This window comes from Dermacentor albipictus, chromosome 7 (assembly GCF_038994185.2).
Source record: "Dermacentor albipictus isolate Rhodes 1998 colony chromosome 7, USDA_Dalb.pri_finalv2, whole genome shotgun sequence".
Lineage (NCBI taxonomy): Eukaryota > Metazoa > Arthropoda > Arachnida > Ixodida > Ixodidae > Dermacentor > Dermacentor albipictus.
The window spans coordinates 48648179-48667739 of record NC_091827.1 but is presented as its reverse complement, the minus strand read 5'-3'; the positions used below and the strand labels follow the sequence as shown (position 1 = coordinate 48667739).

Below are 19561 nucleotides of genomic sequence, written 5' to 3'. Positions count from 1 at the left end.
CGTCTCATTGGACCTCGCTGCGTGCTATGCCAGCTTGATTGATTGGTTTACTGATTGGTTCTTTATTCGTTTATTTTGCCGGATAGTGTGTTGATTAGGCTTGTCTCGTTGTATGTTCCGATGTAGGACTTTAGAAAAGTCAATGCATCTTTGGATTCAAATGTTTATCACTACATTAAAGCTGCAATGTTGCGCAATTGAAAATGTGAAGCACAACTTTGGAAATGTCAATCCACCTTTCGCATCAAAAGTTTATGAGAATTTATACGCATAAAGTTTCGGAATTGACATTCATGTGCTTCGTAGATGCCGCGGCCTCCGCGACTTGCCGCGGTGAGTTCGTTCGCCATCAAAAGGCCCTTGAAATTTGGTGCTCGGATGGGGCTCCTTGCGTTATGTGACTCCAGGTGCATGAGCATTGCCACGAAATCCAGCCCGAGTTCGCAATGTTCACGGTGAAATGTCTTTTCTAGCGTGAAAAGTACATTCTAGACAAAATCCAGGACGCCGGAGGCTGCTTTGGTAGGCCGTGCATGGACAGCGCGAAAAAATTTCGAAGGGGGAGGGGGGGTTGGCTGAAGCCCCATAAGCCCCCTCCCTTCCCCCCCCCCACTGGCTACGCCCCTGATTATTACCTATTGAAGTCAGCTTATGACAGAGTTCACTTGCGAAGGAAAAGCGTGATGCATTGCCGCATATTATCGTGTGATTATTATCCTTTGCCTACTCATAGCTTTTGAATCCATCCATCCATCCATCCATCCAAAGCCGTTCCCAGTGGTCCATGTTGTCCGCTAGCTCGGGTCAGCAGGTAGTATCTTGATCTTCTTGAGCATGAACACTCGAGCGCCTGGTTTTCATTATTACAAACGCAACCTTGTGGCGCTGCGTAATGGCTGTGCCCATGTGTGACGAGAGTAGGCACCCTTCGTGCGCATTACGTAATCGGAACGGCCGCATGTCATCTGTTATACGTTTTTCTTTCCTTCAGTGCGAGTAGCAGTTAACACATAAGCTACACAACGCAGCTGCGAGATCAAGCTCGCTCGTCAATCAGATGACCGTGGCTAACTACCACGGAATAGTTCGCTGTCATTTCTGCCCTCAAATATATTTATACAACAATACTAAAAAGAAAGAGAGAGAGAAACAGGGAGCATGAAAGAAGCAACACATCCCCTTTTTTTCATTTCGTTCATTTTTCACTAAATAATTTGCTCACAATTACAACCTTAATAGCTGCAGCCTTCGGGATACTTGTGAAACATTCTTCGGCCGTAACCAATTCTATTATTCTATACAAGAGTTACTTGTATACAACAGGCACGAAGCTTACGTGTGCCCTCAGATTTCTCAACTCTTTACAAACAAATTCTCTATGGTAACCTGCAGCGGGAAAACAAATCGGTGTACCACGATGGCTTCCTTCAGACGCCACGTTATACGCCTTCGAAAGCCTAATGCTTTGTTTGTCGGCCACGTACACTCTGCGTAGCAGACGACAAGCGCGATGCAGTGGTGCTATGCCCACACCGTTTTAATTACGCTGCACTCACCGAACATGCGCAAAACGTTTAGCACCATCATTAGACGGCGGTGATAGCATCGAATACCACGGGCTGCTTTGTCCCGCTGCAAAAGGTCGAGACGGCACTTGGCCGTGGACGTGACGCTATCGTGATCGTTGCATCGTCAGCGTTCAAGTTTCGTTGTCCGACTCATCAGGTCCTCGTCGTATCGCCTTTTAAGCTAATCCAGTCGCCCAGTTGTCTAACACCTTCTACTGCTATAGCTATGCACTCATGGTCCTGATGCCATCCTCGTCGTTTCATTGCCGTCGATATAGCTTCATCATCCGACTTTCGTCCTGCCCTCGCGGTTACGACAACGTCGGCACACATACGTCGTGCATTCTTTGCCATATTTTTATTTTGATGATGCCTTGGACATTTCATAATCGTCATCGCAGTCACGTCAGCCTATACTTGCCATACGTGTTCGTCACGTCTTTCAGCCCTCCCGGCGTCCCAAGTTGTCGAATAGCTTGGCACACTTCTTACGCGGTCGTGGCCATGATGCCTTCACAGCCTTTACAGCGTCCTCACTCCAGATTTCTCTTCTGACTCTCGTCATGTCGTCATCGTCATGCAATCGTTAACGCAATCGTTATGATTCCGCCATGATGATACCATCCTAGTGATCCCAAGATCGTCACTGCTTTGCTTCATCCCATTCCCATGCCGGCTTCCTCACGGCGCCGTCGTCATGCCATCTTTTCCGTACAATCGTCGTCGCACAGCCCTTGTCACTCCATCGTCGTTCTACACCTTGTCGTCATGCCATTTTCCCCATTAGTTGTCATGCCATGCTCTCAGTCTTTCGTCTTCACACGCTAGTCGCCATTCATTCGTTGTGACACCACTGTGCGATGCCGTAGTGATCGTTTATTCATCACCCTTTTAGCAATGTTTACCAGCTTTTGTCATACCTTCATCGTCAGCAGTTGTCATACCATTGTTGTTATGCCATTCTCATTATTCTGTCATCTTACCAACGTCATCATTTCGATAACGCCATCCCATTGTCATTGTGCAGTGATCGTAATACCGCCTTTGTCGTCCTATCGGCGTCATTAGTTCGTCGTTGTCCTATTGTAATCATGTTTTCGTCGTTCAGTCCTGACTATAGCACAGTTTCTCCTGTTATCGTCATCATCTTGTCCTCGCACAGGAGAGTCGCTGTCAAGCCGCCGTGGTCTTTCCATCGTCATTATTCAAGCTTCGTCATGCTGTCGTAGTCGTACGGTAATCGTTTCCCATACGTCATCATATAGTCTTCGTAATAGAGTCAGCACCATGCGATCGTCGTCATACACTAATCTTCATCCCACTTTCGTGATTCCGTCCTATTCACGCTGCCATCGTCGTTCTAAGGTCTTCATTTCAGAATAGTCATCTCTTTATCCACTGGTCATCATTGTAATAGCACCTTCGCAGTTTCGTCGATGTCGTTCTTCTGTCGTCGTTCCGTTATCGCCAGAAAGTCGGCGTCATGTTCATATGCTCATGTTCATGGTCTACCTTGGGAAGGGTCAGTAATAGTAAATTGGGCCAATACTGGAAACAGTGTATGTAGCGCGTAACCGAATCAAGGAAGTCCCAGAAAGACTATTAGGTATACTCAATACACGTGCTATAACAGATATGGCGTGTCGCTTTATGGCTTTAAGGATAATCGCATTACGGTCGACAATCATCGAGAGATGAGTTCTGCCACAATTTTTAATAATGCCTTCAGTCTTCTTTTTCAGTAACTGTTGATAATATACCATAAAAACATAACTATGAGTATACAAATATATCCTAAAGCTTTAAAAATTAATCTACATTGCATTCACTCTTCAGGTACACCAATAATTCAGGAGTTTCGGTTCACAGCTAACGTGGAGGGCAACTTCACGTTAGCTGTGAGCTCATTTTGCATCACATCTCCCCGCTTCAGCACATGCAATTTACCAAACGGTGACGGTTGCGTTTAGTGAGGAGTTGCGCATTTAAAATAAACATTTATCGCTTAAGCTTTTTTAACGAGTCAATTTTCGACGAATCTAGCCAGAGAATCGTAGCCCCCAATCTTAACTCTGCTTGCTACATGTAGTAGAATTAGAATTGTTTTCTTAAACGCACCAAATTTTATTCCACTCTCTTTCGCTGTTAGGAATACTCGGAATATTCCGGCATTTTACATGTACTTGAAGAAAAAGTCAGTTGGCTTCAAACCAAAGCTTCTTAATGCAGCCAGAATGCAGTTTCATCTTATGGATGGTTTAGTGGCCAAACTATTGGATGAGGTTCACAGGTCAGGGTCATGCTCAAAAATAACAACGAAATAAAACAAGAGGTCACCACACGACCTGCTGATCGTATTGCTGATCGTACGTATTGAGCTGTCAAAGGAAATGTACAGTTCCTAACGCGTCTCCATCAGGTTGTGGCGTAGTCCGCGCCTCCAGTAAGGTTATAATCCGATGTTCCTAGCGCTTCTATCTGGTCCACTGTCGGAAGACGAGGACAATTCCAGCAACGTGCAGTATACGTGTCAAATAGGTTTCCGTCCGACTGTAAGACCCATCTTAACAGAGCAAATAGAATCCGACTGATTCTTCACCTTTTTTACACAAAGGACGGGACACAGCGCTGTGCTTACACGTCCATGTGCGTCTGCGCGATCGTGTAAATAATACCATACCATGTAGCCCACCAGTCCGTCTTGTTCAATCCTCACCACTGTTTCTTTAACGCTTCGCAGGCCTGGAGGCGAAGGGGGGTCGAAGGCTCCCATTATTGCAGTGGTGGTGATCCTGCTGCTCCTGGGGGCCATCCTTATTTATTTCGTGACATCCTCCGGTGGGACAAGCGGTACGGAGTTTCTTCAAACGCAGCACACAGTAGCGGATTGATCTCTTGATTGATTGATTGATTGATTGATTGATTGATTGATTGATTGATTGATTGATTGATTGATTGATTGATTGATTGATTGATTGATTGATTGATTGATTGATTGAGTGAGTGAGTGAGTGAGTGAGTGAGTGAGTGAGTGAGTGAGTGAGTGAGTGAGTGAGTGAGTGAGTGAGTGAGTGAGTGAGTGAGTGAGTGAGTGAGTGAGTGAGTGAGAGATGAGTGAGTGAGTGAGTGAGTGAGTGAGTGAGCGAGCTAATCCCATGTTTCTAGTTTTATATCTCGAATAATCACATGGGATACGAAAGCTGATGTATCGGGGAGAAATTGGAGACAAAATTTTACCAGCCGATGATTTTTACATCGTGTAGCTCTATCCAAGTGGTCTGTGTTGCATAAATGGCTCAAGTTGTACTGATTCGATGTTATTGCATTTGTGCACACATCCAGACACTGTGACGGGCGAAGGCGACGCTAGCTCAGGCGGTGACAAAGGCGGCAGCGACGGAGGCTACACTGGTGGTAGCTCTGGAAACACCGCCAATAAACCGGGTGAGTAGCTTATTTTTTTTTACTTCACGCCTTCGGTTCTTGTTGCAGTTGTTCTCTATAGGGTCACCGCTGGCGTTTCACACTCGTGAAGCATCAAACGCTGTGTTTAAGCTTAGGTTAGACAAGCTTAAACAGCTAATTTAAAAAAAAACAGCTAATTTCAGTTACTACAAAAGAAAAAAAACGCCAATAGTTGATTCGCAGCCTGAGGTGCGCGTGAACAATTCGTTATTTTCTCATCCTTATTTGTGTGTTCTTTTTTTTTGGGGGGGGGGGGGGCTGTTACAAAGCATACCACGTAGCTGAGTGTAATGAAATTCGAACGAGGCAGTTTATCTGGGCCCGTCGAGGCGCTGACATGTTTGTATGCAAGAACGGTGACCTGCCGCTGTGCATTCCGCGGTATGTGACACGTCTTGCTCATTCAAGTATTAGGGGAAGCTATCACGTATCAAACTAAGCTCAAAGAGTCTAAAAAAACAGTCACGCCTTCAATTCCTTTACGCATTGCCACGGCGGCCGCATTTCGATGGGGGCGAAATGCGAAAACACCCGTGTGCTTAGATTTAGGTGCACGTTAAAGAACCCCAGGTGGTCTAAATTTCCGGAGTCCTCCACTACGGCGTGCCTCATAATCAGAAAGTGGTTTTGGCACGTAAAACCCCCAAAAAATATTATTATATCCTTTACGCATTGACACGCAAAGATGGAAGTGGGATGGGGGCGTGAGGGGCCATCCCTATATGGTATATTCCGGGCTAGTGTAAAGGAGTAAAATGATATTCATAATAGCTGTCACGCCCTGTGCTCTGTCGGTTATATGTTTGGTGACATTACCCGTCGTTGCGACGGAGTAGGTGTCACGTTGCGTTGCTGACCCCGAGGGTGCAGACTGAAGCGACGGCCGCGGTGGCCTCGTTTCTTTGTGGGCGAAATCAGAAAGCGCCGCTGTACCACACATCGCGTGCACGTTAAGAAATCCCCGGGGGTCCAAATTTACACCGAGTTCCCCACTACCGCGTGCTTGATAATCTAGTCTTTGTTTTGAAATGTTAAAGCCCCCAAATATTTTTTTTTCGACATTGCCAAAGAAAAAGGCATCGTGATACCCGCGAAATTTGTTGAGCTATCCGCGGCGTCGCAAAGCAACGCGATCGGCAACACAATCTGGCCAGCGGGAAAGATAATAAGTAACTTTAGCGAGCTCTACGAATTCTAAGCTCGTTCGTTGCCTCTAGAAAAGCGCTGATATCCGGTCATTTTAAGTTTGAACATTTTGTTGCGGGACGTTGTTGTCACAACGTATACTGCGATACATAAAAAATGTATCCTGATCACTGGTCCATGATTACGTTGCGCCCAATTTTACATAGGGAAGAAATAAATAAAAAAAATATGCAGTTTTACGTGCCAAAACCGCTTTCTGATTCTGAGGCATGCCATAGTGGAGGACTTCGGAAATTTCGACCACCTGGGCTCCTTTAACGTGCACTTAAATCTAAGTACACGGGTATTTTCGCATTTCGCCCCCATCGAAATACGGCTGCCATGGCCGGGATTCGATCTCGTGACCTCGTGCCCAACACTGAGAAACCACGGCGGGTAAGAAATGAATAAGAAGGGAGCTAGGACACGCACGGATGAAGCTTCTTCCTTCCGCCTCGTTGTTCCCCTCGTAGCTACGCGGCTGTCGCCTCCAGAGTCGGCGAAGAAGAAGAATGGTTCACGGGCATTTACTGCTTAAATCGAACACGCTGGCGCGCTCATCCTGAGTGGCCGCGGTGTCGTCCTTTTCAGGGATCCCGCGGTGCCATGGCCGGCCGGCCTCAAAAAACCGGGCTTACGTCTACTCGGTGCTGGAACCGTCCCAGGTTGCATGGCCAACCGAAGTCATCCAGAAGCTCCGCCGACTAGTTTCTTTAGCTCGAGAATCGCGTCTACGTACACAAGCAACTAACATTTGCGCTATCTCTACGCAAGTTACGAGCTGCCAGACGGTCCTTTCATTGCGACAGCAAATATATTGTTATGCGAACGGAGGATTGAGTACTCGATACTATTGGCAAAGTACATTTACATAGGATAACAACAGGGCTGGCCAGTTCAGCTGACAACTCGGGAGCCTGAGAGCATTCGTCGTCTTCGTCAGGGCGCCCGCGTGCATCGTCTACAAATATCACGCAGTACGCATGTGGTAATATGGACACTCCAGTTCCATTTCTGCCGTCGCCGTCGCCGTGACGTTCCGTATGACTGAAAGCGTGGGAGGGTGAGCCGGCGACCACGGTTCACTTTCGCGTGCACGAGCGAGCAACGCAGCCCAGATGCTTGCCCTCTCCTGTGGCACGTGAGGCAAGGGATTCAGGTGAGGGATTCAGGTCCTTCGGCGGCTGCCGCGGTGTCTCCATGTCCTCCTCGCCCGCCACTGTGTACAGAGTGGAGACATTGCGGCGCTTACTACGGCGTCAGCCACGCGAATCGCGGACGCTGTAGCTGACGCCTTTGGCGGATGCCGTAGGGACGCGTGGCCGGCGCTTGTGTGTCTTGAAAGCAATGTGCGACGTGGCCAAAGTGCAAGCCCGCGCGGCCCTCATCTTCGAAGCGATCTGCGATGTTTGCAGAGTTCCAGCAGTGCCGGTAGCTTCGTATGCGATGTCCTCGCGACGTTTCGTCCGCGTTGATGCGACAGATGCACGAAGGTCAATTGGTCGCTGATTCTTCTGCGATTCCCAACTCCAGCGTTTTCACAAATAGCTTCCGCTGTCATGGAGCGAGAGGTGTTCATGCTTACCTGTGCGTGCGTGACACCTTGCTAGCGAAATTAGTTAAAACACGTTGACGGACTAGTTCGTTTGAATTGATGATGGAATAGGTAAGTGCGATTGAAAAGGACATAGAAAGAAGCAGACACGCGAAGACAGTGCTGTCTCTGTGTGTGTGTTACATTCAAAAGGCGCAGCGCGACTACGACGAATACAAAGAAACACAAACCACAGCACAAGCGCTACCTAACAACTGGTTTTATTTCCACCAAAACCGGCCTATTTATGCGCAAGAAGGCTCACCACGTAGCATTACAGTTCGCACAGATAAGGTCACACATAATAAACCAAAAACAAGATACCGCAAACGTTTAAGAACACGTTACTAGATCCGCAGAAACAGTAAGAACAAGATCTGGTCATCGAACATAGTCTACTATCGCCACGTATCTCAATGCTTCGGCCTAAGGTGAAGTCACTATGCATAAGAAAATGTGATAACGGAGACAAGGTACATGCGCACAGAACAAGGTATCCGCACACTTGGTTTGTGCCGGTTTCTGTAACGAAAAAAAAAACCCTCTAAAAGGGGGTGAAACTTTCAAAGGTTTCTTTTTTTTTCGTTACAAAAGCCTGCTCAAACCAAGTGTGTGGATAGCTCGCGAGACCAGTTGGTCACGTGGGTCGCCAGAGCATGACGAGGTGGCTCCGGCGAGCAAGCAGAGCAGTTTGGAAGATGGAGCGGCGTGGTCATGCGCCGAGAGACAGCTGAATAGGTGGTTGGCAGGCTGAAACTCCCAGGCCGAAGTCTTCGCCAGCAGACCCACAGACGGTGCGAGTCTGTCAAGATCTTCGGCAGCGAGGTCCCAGCAGCCCGACGCTTCTTCAGATCGGGATCTCAGCGAGCACGCCACTGATAAGCATCGTGTTCCAACCTGCTCTCACGACTTTCCGCCGGACTCTTTTTTTTTTATTGCGTTTCATGTTTTGTTTACCTATTCATCGCGGGTTCATTTTTGTATCCTCTGTCAGTGTAGTGCTTGCCGCGTTTATTGTCGCGTGTATTTTTCATTTGTGTTGTGTATTTTTTTATTATTTCGCGAGTGCTGGAAATCCCCACGTGGTGCGCTTTGTGTCGCGCGTCGCTCCAGAGTTGGTGTTGTGTGTGACCACCACGCCTTCCGCGAGGCTTTGCAACATCTACTTTCAGTTTGCGTATTCTTTTTTTTCATCATGTCCCTGTGCTGATTTAAGTTTAGTAAATTGAACGCGTGTTCCACTTGTGTAATGATGTCACCACCCCAAAACATCCAACAAGAACAGGCAACTGCAAAACGAACCCCACAACACGGCTCTGCGCCGAGATGACGTACCTTGGCTCTCACTTTAGACCCACTAGGCTTCAAAGAAAACATAAGTGCAGAAACAAAAATGCTGCATTTCGCTATGCCAATTTTTGAAGCAATTTCGTGCTGACAGATTCGGCAATCATGGAGGAAATCTTGCTAAATGAGAGGTTATCTTCTTGGCTTAACAAAATAAACAATAATAACCCTAAAATTTAGGCGGGACCCTCAAACGCACAATTCACTTTAGCCTGCTCAAACCATCCGCATTGCTATGCAACTTTCCCTTTTTTATATCTAACGGAGAAGTTGTACTCTTGGAGAGTGAGGCTCCATCGGAGCCTTTTGATTGAGCCACGTCAGGGGACCGTGGTCAGTCTCGAAGATGAACTTCGCTCCGTACAAGTAACACGACAACTTCTGGGCCCAAACAAAACAAACGCATTCCTTCTCAGAAGCGCTGTAGGCTTCCTCTCTTATATTCAGTGTACGACTGGCATAGAGGATAGGATGCTCCTCGTTATAGTCGCCTACCTGACTAAGTACCACGCTCATACCTCTGTCGCTTGCGTCGCATTGAACTATGAATTCCTTTGTGTAGTCTGGTGCGCGAAGCACAGGACGAGAAACCAATAGCGTTCTCAAACTTTGGAAAGCGTTCTCTTTGTCCATATCCCAGTGTACACTACTTGGTGCGCCCTTTCGGAGGACATCTGTTAATGGACTTGCCATTTGCGAGTAATTCGGAATGTGCCTTTGATGGTACCCCACAAGTCCCAAAAATGAATGAAGGTCTGTTTTCGTGCGCGGCTTAGAAAATTCCCCAATCGTAGCTATTTTCAGCTCGGCCGGTCGTCTCGTGCCCTGGCCGACCACACAGCCCAAATAAGTAACCTGTGAACAACGAAATCTACACTTTTCCGCTTTCATCGTTAAGCCGGCTTCCCTCAACGGCGAAAACACCTGTTTGAGGTGCGATACGTGTTGTTGCCAGCTATCCGAAAAAATCGCTACATCATCAAGATATGGCAAGGCAAACTCCTGCAAATATTTCAGGACAATATCCATTACCTTGAAAAGCTCCACGGTGCGTTCTTCAGCCCGAAGCTGAGTGCGAGAGCGGGAAAAGTGCCTACAGGTGAGATTAATACGGCATAGCGACTGACACTTTCTGAAAGGGGAACTTGCCAGTACCCCCGCACGAGATGTATACTTGAAATGTATTTAGCAGCGCTAACTCTTTCAATTCGTTCCTCAATGTTGGGTATCGGGTGCAGCTGATCCCAAGTGATGGCGTTTAACTTGCTGTAGTCAACACACAGACGAGGGTCCTTGTTAGGGGCTTCTACAACTATTAGCGATGACGTGTAGTCACTCTCAGCGGGCTCAGTAACTCCCAACTCTAGCATGCGCTGTATGTCTGCCTCCATAATTTCTCTCTGTCTTGGAGACACCCTGTAAGGCTTTGATCTTACGGGTTCGGTCGATGTCAGCTCTATTTCATGAGTTATTAGTTCGTTTCTACCTCGCCGATCGCTGAATCTGTCGAGATATTCCCCTAACACCTCTTTTACCTTATCTAGTTGCTCTAGTCTTAGAGCGTGGGAGCTTACCGAATGTTTTACTACTTCTTCTAGACCAATTTCTGAGTTGGAGTTCGCCCTATACTCCTTAAACTTGGTACTAGTGCCAACCTGCTCTTTCATGGTATACTTAACGACTCCGCTCCGCTCTATATACGGCTTCATCAAATTGCAGTGATATATGCTCACCTCCTTCCTGCGACCGGGCATTTTCGGATCATAGTTCGTATCTGAAAGTTTGTGCAACACTTTAACGGGCCCGTCCCAGTGAACTTCAAGCTTGTTATTCCTTCAAGGTTTGAGGATCATACCTGGTCTCCGGCGTTAAACGTACGAAGCCTCGCATTCTTGTCGTAATAGAATTTGGTATTCTTTTGAGCTACTCCCATGTTCTATTCGACTAGTTCTTGGGTTGCGCTTAGCCGTTCCAGCAGATTTAACACGTATTCAACCACTGTAGGACTCTCTCCTCTTTCCTCCCACATCTCCCTTAACATTCTTAGTGGAGAACGGAGTGTCCTCCCATACACTAGTTCTGCTGGTGAGAACCCTGTCGCTTCATGTAGAACCGTTCACAAAGCAAACGAATTTGCCGGCAGGCAGTTCTCCCAGTCCTCCTTGTGCTCATGACAGAGCGCACGCAAAACTCGCTTAAGCACTGAATGCCACCTCTCTACAGTGTTTGACTGAGGGTGATAGACGGAACTGTGTATTAACTTTACCCCGCACTTTTGCAAGAATGTGGAAGTCAGTGCACTGGTGAATACTGACCCTTGATCCGCCTGAATTTCGGCTGGAAACCCAACTCATGCAAACACTGTCAAAAGCGCGTCTACTACTTCGGTGGAGCTGAGCTCTTTCAGAGGGATTGCTTCTAGAAACTTTGTAGCCGGACACACCATGGTAAACAGGTACCAGTAACCCGATTTTGTTTTCGGTAGAGGCCCTACCGGGTCTATCACAAGTCGTCTGAAAGGTTCCGTTATTAAGGGCACTACCTTTAGTGGAGCCTTCCACGTCTCTCCTGGTTTACCCGAGCGCTGGCAGGAGTCGCATGATCTAACAAACTTTTCTACGTCTTTGAAACAGCCAGGCCAGTAGTATTCCATAAGCAATCTTTCCTTTGATTTGTTTATGCCTAGGTGGCCGGACCACCCATTTCCATGACAGACTCAAAAGGTCCTCCCTACACTTAGTAGGTACGACTACCTGATTAAAAATCCTACCGTTTCGATCTCTGTAGTGCCGATACAACAATCCTCCTCTCTCCTCTATCATCACGTTGCGCCTAGCAATGCCTTCTTTAGATGTGTGATGTAATTTAGCTAAGCTGTCATCATTCTTTTGCTTGGCTGCCAGTGACTCTCTATCCACACGTAATAGCTGATCAAAGTTATTTGAGGCCGGTGATAATAGCGACCTTGTCTCGCTTGCGATTGCGTCAGCTTGCTCTTCCTGCAGGCTTGAACTTTGACACTCTAGTGCTACGCTCTCATTGAGCTGGTCAGCTGGCAGGCACTCCTCAACTCCTTTTTTTTTGTCCCTCGAGCCTAGCACGGATTCGGGTGTTGAAGTTATCCCTTTTTCTGCTTCCGCTGGAGCAGCTTATGCATATTCAGCCGAAAGCGACGCAGTTTTACGAGCTTGCCCTCGGGTCAATGCCTGTAATATGCCCTCTCCCAATTTAAGCCTTTTGTCACGCAGTAACTGATTCGAACGATTCGAAAAGATGTAAGGGTACTACAGTGACAAAAATTTGGAAACTGCAGCTTCAGTCTCTAGCTCCCCGAATGGTCTGCTGATTTTGACATTCGCCATGGGCAGACACGCGTTGTGTTCTTCTACAACCTGTTTTATCCATACTACTTCTCAGGTGAAGACTTCTACCGTCACGTAAGACGGATGGACAATGTCCATCGTGGCGGCACTGTCTCTTAGCACCCTGCGTGGTATGCCATTCACTTGCAGGTCGTAAAGATATGAGCTCAACAGTTCCATATTCTCGTCATTTTCCTCTACGTAGGAAAAAACTACACTGGGCTTCCCGACGTTTACAGCTATATATCCCAGTTTGTGGCATTTATAACAGCGGATCGGCCTAAAAGATTCGAATTTTCTTTTCTGTTCCTTTTTTGCGGTTTCCCCGTTAAGTTTCTCTTCGCTCTTTTCTGCGGGCTTTTTCTCCATGTCTACAGGCTCCGATCGCCCAGTCTGCGAACCCATTTTGAATGGAAATGGCTTCCGCGGTCCATTTCGACCATCCCAATTTCCGTCCTTGGCGTTCAACTTTCCGCGCGTTATGTACCCTTCGGCTAATTCTGCTGCCCTCTCCACAGTGTTTATATTCCCTGTGTCTTGCACCCACAGTTTCACAGTCTGGGGCATGTTTTTGAAAACTGCTCTAGACACATGCATTCAATGATCATGTCTTTGCTGTCGTACGCTTCCGCGCTTTTCGGCCACTCGACTAGGTTGGCCTTTACGCCGTATGCGAACTCCGGATACCCCTCGCTATCTTTCATGCCTGTGCTTCTAAACCTTTGCCGAAAAGCTTCGGCTGAAAGGCGGTATTTCTTCAGAAGACTGGCCTTGACCTTCACATAATCATATGCATCTTCTGCACTGAGTCTGGTGATTACCTCTGCAGCCTCACACAGCAACATAGACAGCAACCGCTGTGGCCATGTACTCGGACCAAAGTTCATCTTCTCGCAAGTCCTTTCAAAATTGCTTAGGGACAAGCCTATGTCGGTCCCGACCTCAAATGGCTTTAATAGCCTGTCCACGCGGTATGATTCTGCCTCACTTGATCGTCCCAGTGCCCATTCACCTCCTTGAGACAACTCCAAACGTTTACTTTCAAGTTGAAGTTGCATTTTCCTTAAGTCGCGATCTTTATCGCATTCCTCTCTCTCTCTTTCCCGTTCTTCTCTCTCCAGTTCATCTCTTTCTCTGTCCCGTTTCTCTCTTTTTTTCAGAAGTTTCAACCCCATTTCAATTTCTTCCTCGCTGGCCTGTTCGGAAATTATCTCCAATAATTCCGCTTTTAGCATTTCTTTGCGTACATCTAGGCCCAGTTCCTCACCAACAATCAACAATTCGTCTTTGAGCAGTTTCTTTAACTCCATGATTGCTGCTTTACTGCCTTGGTCCTGCTCGCTAAATCTAGCTAGGAAAACACAACCTAGCTAACAATCAACAATCTAGCTTCCCTATTGTTCTAAACAGAACAACCACAAAATGAAGCCTAAAGAGTCAAATCAAGAACCAAGCACTCACAGCAGACACAGCACCACGTCGTCAAGTCCATCTCACCGCTGTCAACCATTTGTCAGGATTGGGGCTCAATCCCGTCGCTCGTAACCCGTTGTGAAGATTGGAGTTGGGCATGAACTAGAAGGTAGCTGGCCCATGCCATCGTGCAACTTATCCACACTGAGCTCGTCGATGAAGGGAAGGACTGCTTCCCATCGAGAACAAGGAATATGGGTTTATTTACTGTATTTACATGCAGTTCATCAGTCTAGCATGACTGCGAGAGAAAGTACGTCAGTCTAACATGACTGCTTGATAGAGTGTATTAGTCTAACATGACTGCTTGAGAGAGAGTGCCAGTCTAATATGACTGCTTGAGAGAGAGTATCAGTCTAACATGACTGCTTCAGAGAGAGTGTCAGTCTAACATGACTGCTTGAGAGAGAGTGCCCAGCATCCGCACATCAGCGGTTTTTAAACACTCGGTCCTTCCCCGATACAAGGTGACGCGAATGTTCGTTTAGTCATCGTAATGTAGCCGCCTCTCTCCGGGACGGCTTACTCACACACACGCTCACGCACACACTTCTTTGCGCGAAATTCACGGTACGGAGCTGACGTCAGCCGGACTTCGTGGAACTCGGGGCTTGTGTCAGAAAAGGTGCCTTTTTTCCCCGAGCTGACCTCTGTAGCACGGCCGAGTGCGCATTGTCTTGCGTCTGGACGGCGCGTGGGAAGGAGCCTCGAACTTGGTTCCCGCGAGCGCTCCCCCGCTCGCGGCAGACCAGGGCGGCGGTTGGGGCACAGTAACAACAGTTGGCCCGCCGAGCGCGTTTAGTTACAATGGCGACGAGGTTAGGGCGTCACCGTGGAGTTCAAAGATGAGGTTGCCACCGGTGTCGATAATGGCTGGCAAACTTCCACCTCAGCTGCGCCGTTCTTAACAACCCCGAAGGGTCTTTAAGGGGGGAAAGACAATATGTCAGCTGGATGCGGGCTGCTGGGATGTTCGCTATCGAGCAAAATACTGAAATATTTCCCTGTAGATGTAAGGTTCAAGCTTTATATTTGCACAGCGAGCAATGGTACCTGCATGTGTGAAGATAATGTAGCAGTGGGATATGCCGTATTGCTGGAGAGGACATAAGGCTGTGCTTATCCAAGAAGCCTGTCATAATAAGAAACAAATGTTTTTCTAGCACTTGAGCTAAGCATGGGATAATGTAATCGGTCTGCGATTTTCAACCTTGTTGCCAACACCTTCAATATGTAAGGGTGTAATTTTGGCACTGCGCATTATTACAAATTAGGCCACTTCAACTGGCTGTATGTATGATTTCAAAGAAAACAATTTTTACGACTCAAATTTTCTTCTGAAATCGTCGAAGCTACCTCTATCAACCCCAAGCCACTTTTTTTTTTACGTAATCAAGAAAGACTCCTCCTATGTTCATCTCCTGACGAAAATGACTTGTAGGCTCATTCCAAAGAGCTTCTCCGCAAAGTGCATGCATCTGATTGCTGGATCTGAACACCTGTTATTCTCGAAAAAAAATTGGGACCGTGAACAATGTTTTTACCATAGTGGCAAAACTGTGTACGGAAGTACCCACGGACATCGGCACACGTGGCCGAGCCGAAAAGTTGATTGATTAAGGACCAATTTTCCCGAGCCTCACGTTGTGCCTCAGAAAGCTTAAGCCGAAAGTGGATGCATTTGGAGATCACATCAGCGCATTCAGCTTATTTCTGGTCTGTTTATATTTGCGCGTGAGTGTCTCACAACAAGGTGCATGCTTGTACTGGCCGCATAGTAATTGTTTTTTTTCTTGAATGGCGGCAACAATTTCTGCTCAGCAGTGTTTAGTGATAGTTCTTTTTGCACGCATTTGAATAACCTCAGTCAGTGACTAACGAAATGATTATCGGCTTTCCTCTAGGGCCGCCCAAGACCACGAAGGCACCCCCGACCACGCAGTCAACCCCGACCACGCAGCCAACCCCGACCACGCAGCCAACCCCGACCACGCAGCCATCCCCAGCACCCAAGAGCCCGGTTAAACGTACTTGGTCTCGAAATTTTATTGCACACTTTCTCCAAAGGCATGTGCCGCAGTGGCTTCACAAACCCGTTATTTCTAATTATTTGTTTTTCTCGTGAACCTTATATTTCGAACCTTTGTAAAATAAAGGAACTACTAAGACCTACCGACTCAAGCAAACCGATTTCCATAAGCGTTCAATAATTTCTTAGAAAACATCTTTATAACATCCACATTCAAGAACAACTAAAGCATGAATTTTGCAATTCTGCAACTCGGCAATAAACACGATACCTCGGTTCTGTAACCTGCACCTGTTAAGACTTCTTTATTTATTTGAACCTAGGTGTGCTCGCCAACATTATACTAATCCACAAATAGCGAGACGGTAAAGAATTGAAACTTATAGGTGCGTTAGCTTACTTCCGGTATTATGCATAATGTTCACCAAGAGAACCTCCAATTGAATAAGGGCAACAGCGGACGTAGTCAAACAAAGGAGCAGGCTGATTTCAGGAAGGGGTACTTTACAATGAATTACATACATGTCATCAATCAGATAATCGAGAAACCCACAAGGTACAATCAGCCTCTCTATGTGGCTTTCATAGATTACGAAATGGCGTTTGATTCAGTAGAGATACCAGCAGTCATACAGGCCTTACGTAATCAAGGAGTACAGGAACGTTAGGTAAATACCTTGGAAAATATCTACAGAAACTGCACTTCTACACTTAATCCTCCACAAGTAGGAAGATACCACTAAAGAAAGAGGTCAGACAAGGAGACACAATCTCTCCAATTTTATTCACTGTGTGCTTCGAAGAAGCATTCAAGCTATCAAACTTTGAACGCTTGGGAGTGAGGATCAATAGCGAATATCTTAGCAACCTTCGATTTGCAGCTAACATTGAACTGTACAGCAACATTTGGGCCGAGTAACAACAAATAATTGCAGACCTTAAGAGAGACAGTGTAAGAACGCGGTTGGAAATTATTATGCAGAAGACAAAAGCAAAGATCAAAAGCCAGGCCAGGGACCGAGAGTTCAGGATTGCCACTCAGTCTGTAGAGTTTATGAAGGAGTACGTTTACCCAGGTGAAATACTCCCAGGGGGCCCTGATCATGAGACGCGAATTTACAGATGGGAAAAACTGGTTGGAGTGCATACGGCAGACTTCATCAGATCCTAACTGGAAGCTTACCGTTATCATTGAAAAGAAAGGTGTACAATCAGTGCATTCTACCGGCGCTAACACATGGGACAGAAAGTTGGAAACTGACAAAGAATCTCGAAAACAAGGGCCACACCTAGAGAGATGGAACGAAGAATGTTAGGCGTAACGTTAAGAAGCAAGAAAAGAGCGGTGTGGATCAGAGAGAGAACGGGTATAGCCGATAGTTTCACATTAAGGGGAATAAGTGGAGCTGGACCGGTCATGTATTGCGTAGGTTAGATAACCAGTGGGCCATTAGGGTTACATAGAATGTGTGCCAAGAGAAGGGAATCGCAGTCAAGGATGGCAGAAGACTAGGAGGGGTGACGATTTTTAGGAATTCGGAGGGGCTGCTTGGTATCGGTTGACGCACGACAGGGGTGATCCGTGATCACAGGGAGAGGCCTTCGTCCTGCAGTCGACATAAAATAGGCAGATGATGATTATGATGACCACGATGAATTGTTCTCGCAAGTAGAATATCATCTATCTCAATTTAGCTCTCTCGTATTCATGCCATCGCCTTATCATCTTCTAAACCTAGGCCGATAATTTACCCTTATAGATATTGGCACATTTTTAAGCCGGGAGCAGATGCATTCTACTTAACCTTAATATAAAATACGAAGAACAACAGTCTTAAGGGGCTCATGCATGGGAAACGGCTGCGCGACGTAGCAGAGAACAATGAACGTTCAATTAACCGCCGGAAGGTTAACTGTCCCGCTCGCTGAAGGCAGACAGCACTGGCGAGTTAACGCATTCATGCGGGCATCGCGCGCGCCGTTGGGGAGAGAGCGAAAGTGCGCGTACGAAATAACGTATTTTCGTGGCGGCGACCTCTTCGGCGCTTTTCAAAGCGGCTCAGCTTACTTGATGCGCCCGGGATTTCACCCTGGCTTTGGCGCTGCGGCCCAAAAGGTTCACCACTATGGCCAGTCGTCACAATGTTCATGATCCCGATGCCGTCGTGGTGGTTTCACTATCGTCATACCAGCTTCTCGATGCCGCTATAGTCCTGCCACCGTCGTTACGCATGCCGACACGCCCAAGGTGTCTAGGACGTTGGGCCACTAGGTAAGTGCTCGAATTCGTGCTGCGGTAATGGTCATTGCATCGACGTCGTTCCAGTTTTGTCATCCGACTAACTCCATGCCGTCGTCATCATGCCATTGTTGTCATACAGTCGATATGCGCTCGATGTCACACCGCCGTAGAGATGCCGTCACGGTCGTTTCATTGTTGTTATTCCATCTTCGTTACCTTAGTCCCTTGACGAATTCGTCATCGCGCCTTCGAATCTGATCCGGTCGCCAAACTTGTCAAATAACTTGACATACGAGGCATCAGCTCGTGGCTGTTACGCCATCGTGGTTTTTGCAACACCGCCATTACAGCTTTCTGTAAATGCGCTCCTCATGCCGTGGCTTTCACACACACACCATCGTCATACGGTCGTCATGGATACGTTGCCACACCGCCATAGTGGTGCCGTTTCTCACTCAATCGTTTTCATCCTAGCTTATTGATCTGACTCTCCTCATGCGGTCTACATCTCCGACGCTGTGGTCTAAGTTGTGTAATAGCCTTGGCAATTAGATTATAGGTTTATTTATTTATTTATTTATTTATTTATTTATTTTTTTATTTATTTATTTATTTATTCATACACCTTAAAGGCCCATTCGGGCATTACATGGGGGGGGGAAGCCAGTTACAGTTACAAACGCGTAAAAAAGAACATTGGTAAGACACAGTGACATAATTACTACAGAAAGAGTAACATACGCAAGAAAGCGCTCAACACAGAAATAATTACACATTTAGGAAAACCTTCAACTCGTTAACGAACACATCATGGTTAATGGCAGGTACAATTTCCCACGGTAGTTTATTCCAATGATATATTGTCAAAAGTAATAGTGAACGACGGTACAGATTAGTGTTAGCAAAAAGGGGTTGCACTTTAATTGGGTGATCAAAACGCTGAAAAATACTATGAATTGCATTGATGTTAGATTCGCGGAAAGGGGATCTACTATGATAAAGCGCGTGAAAATGTGATAACAATGTTATTAGTCGGCGAATATAAACAGAGGGCAATGAAAGTGATTCCTTGATATCCGTAACACTGTAGTTTCGCGAGTACTCTTTTGGTGTAAATCGTGCTGCTTTATTTGGTATTGCTTCGAGCTGATCGATCAGATAGGTTTATGCGGATTCCAAGTAATGGGTACGTACTCCACCTTTGAACGAACAAGCAAAATGTATGCTAATAACTTACTAGCAGAGTTCGCCAAGTATAACTTATGTTCAGTGAAGCCGAGTGTTTTGGATGTCTTG

General features: G+C 46.7%; 1 protein-coding gene across 3 annotated transcripts in view; it reads left to right on the top strand.

The window, feature by feature from the left end:
- LOC139047983 (uncharacterized) overlaps positions 1–19561 on the top strand; it is a 76704-nt gene that overhangs the window by 15180 nt on the left and 41963 nt on the right. For 2 of the 3 annotated variants that reach the window (XM_070522221.1, XM_070522220.1), the window contains 3 exons: positions 4309–4418; positions 4911–5012; positions 15899–16021. In XM_070522221.1, the coding sequence (XP_070378322.1) occupies positions 4309–4418; positions 4911–5012; positions 15899–16021 (335 nt within the window). The remainder of the gene's footprint in view (positions 1–4308; positions 4419–4910; positions 5013–15898; positions 16022–19561) is intronic. The other variant, XM_070522222.1, reaches the window with a different exon arrangement.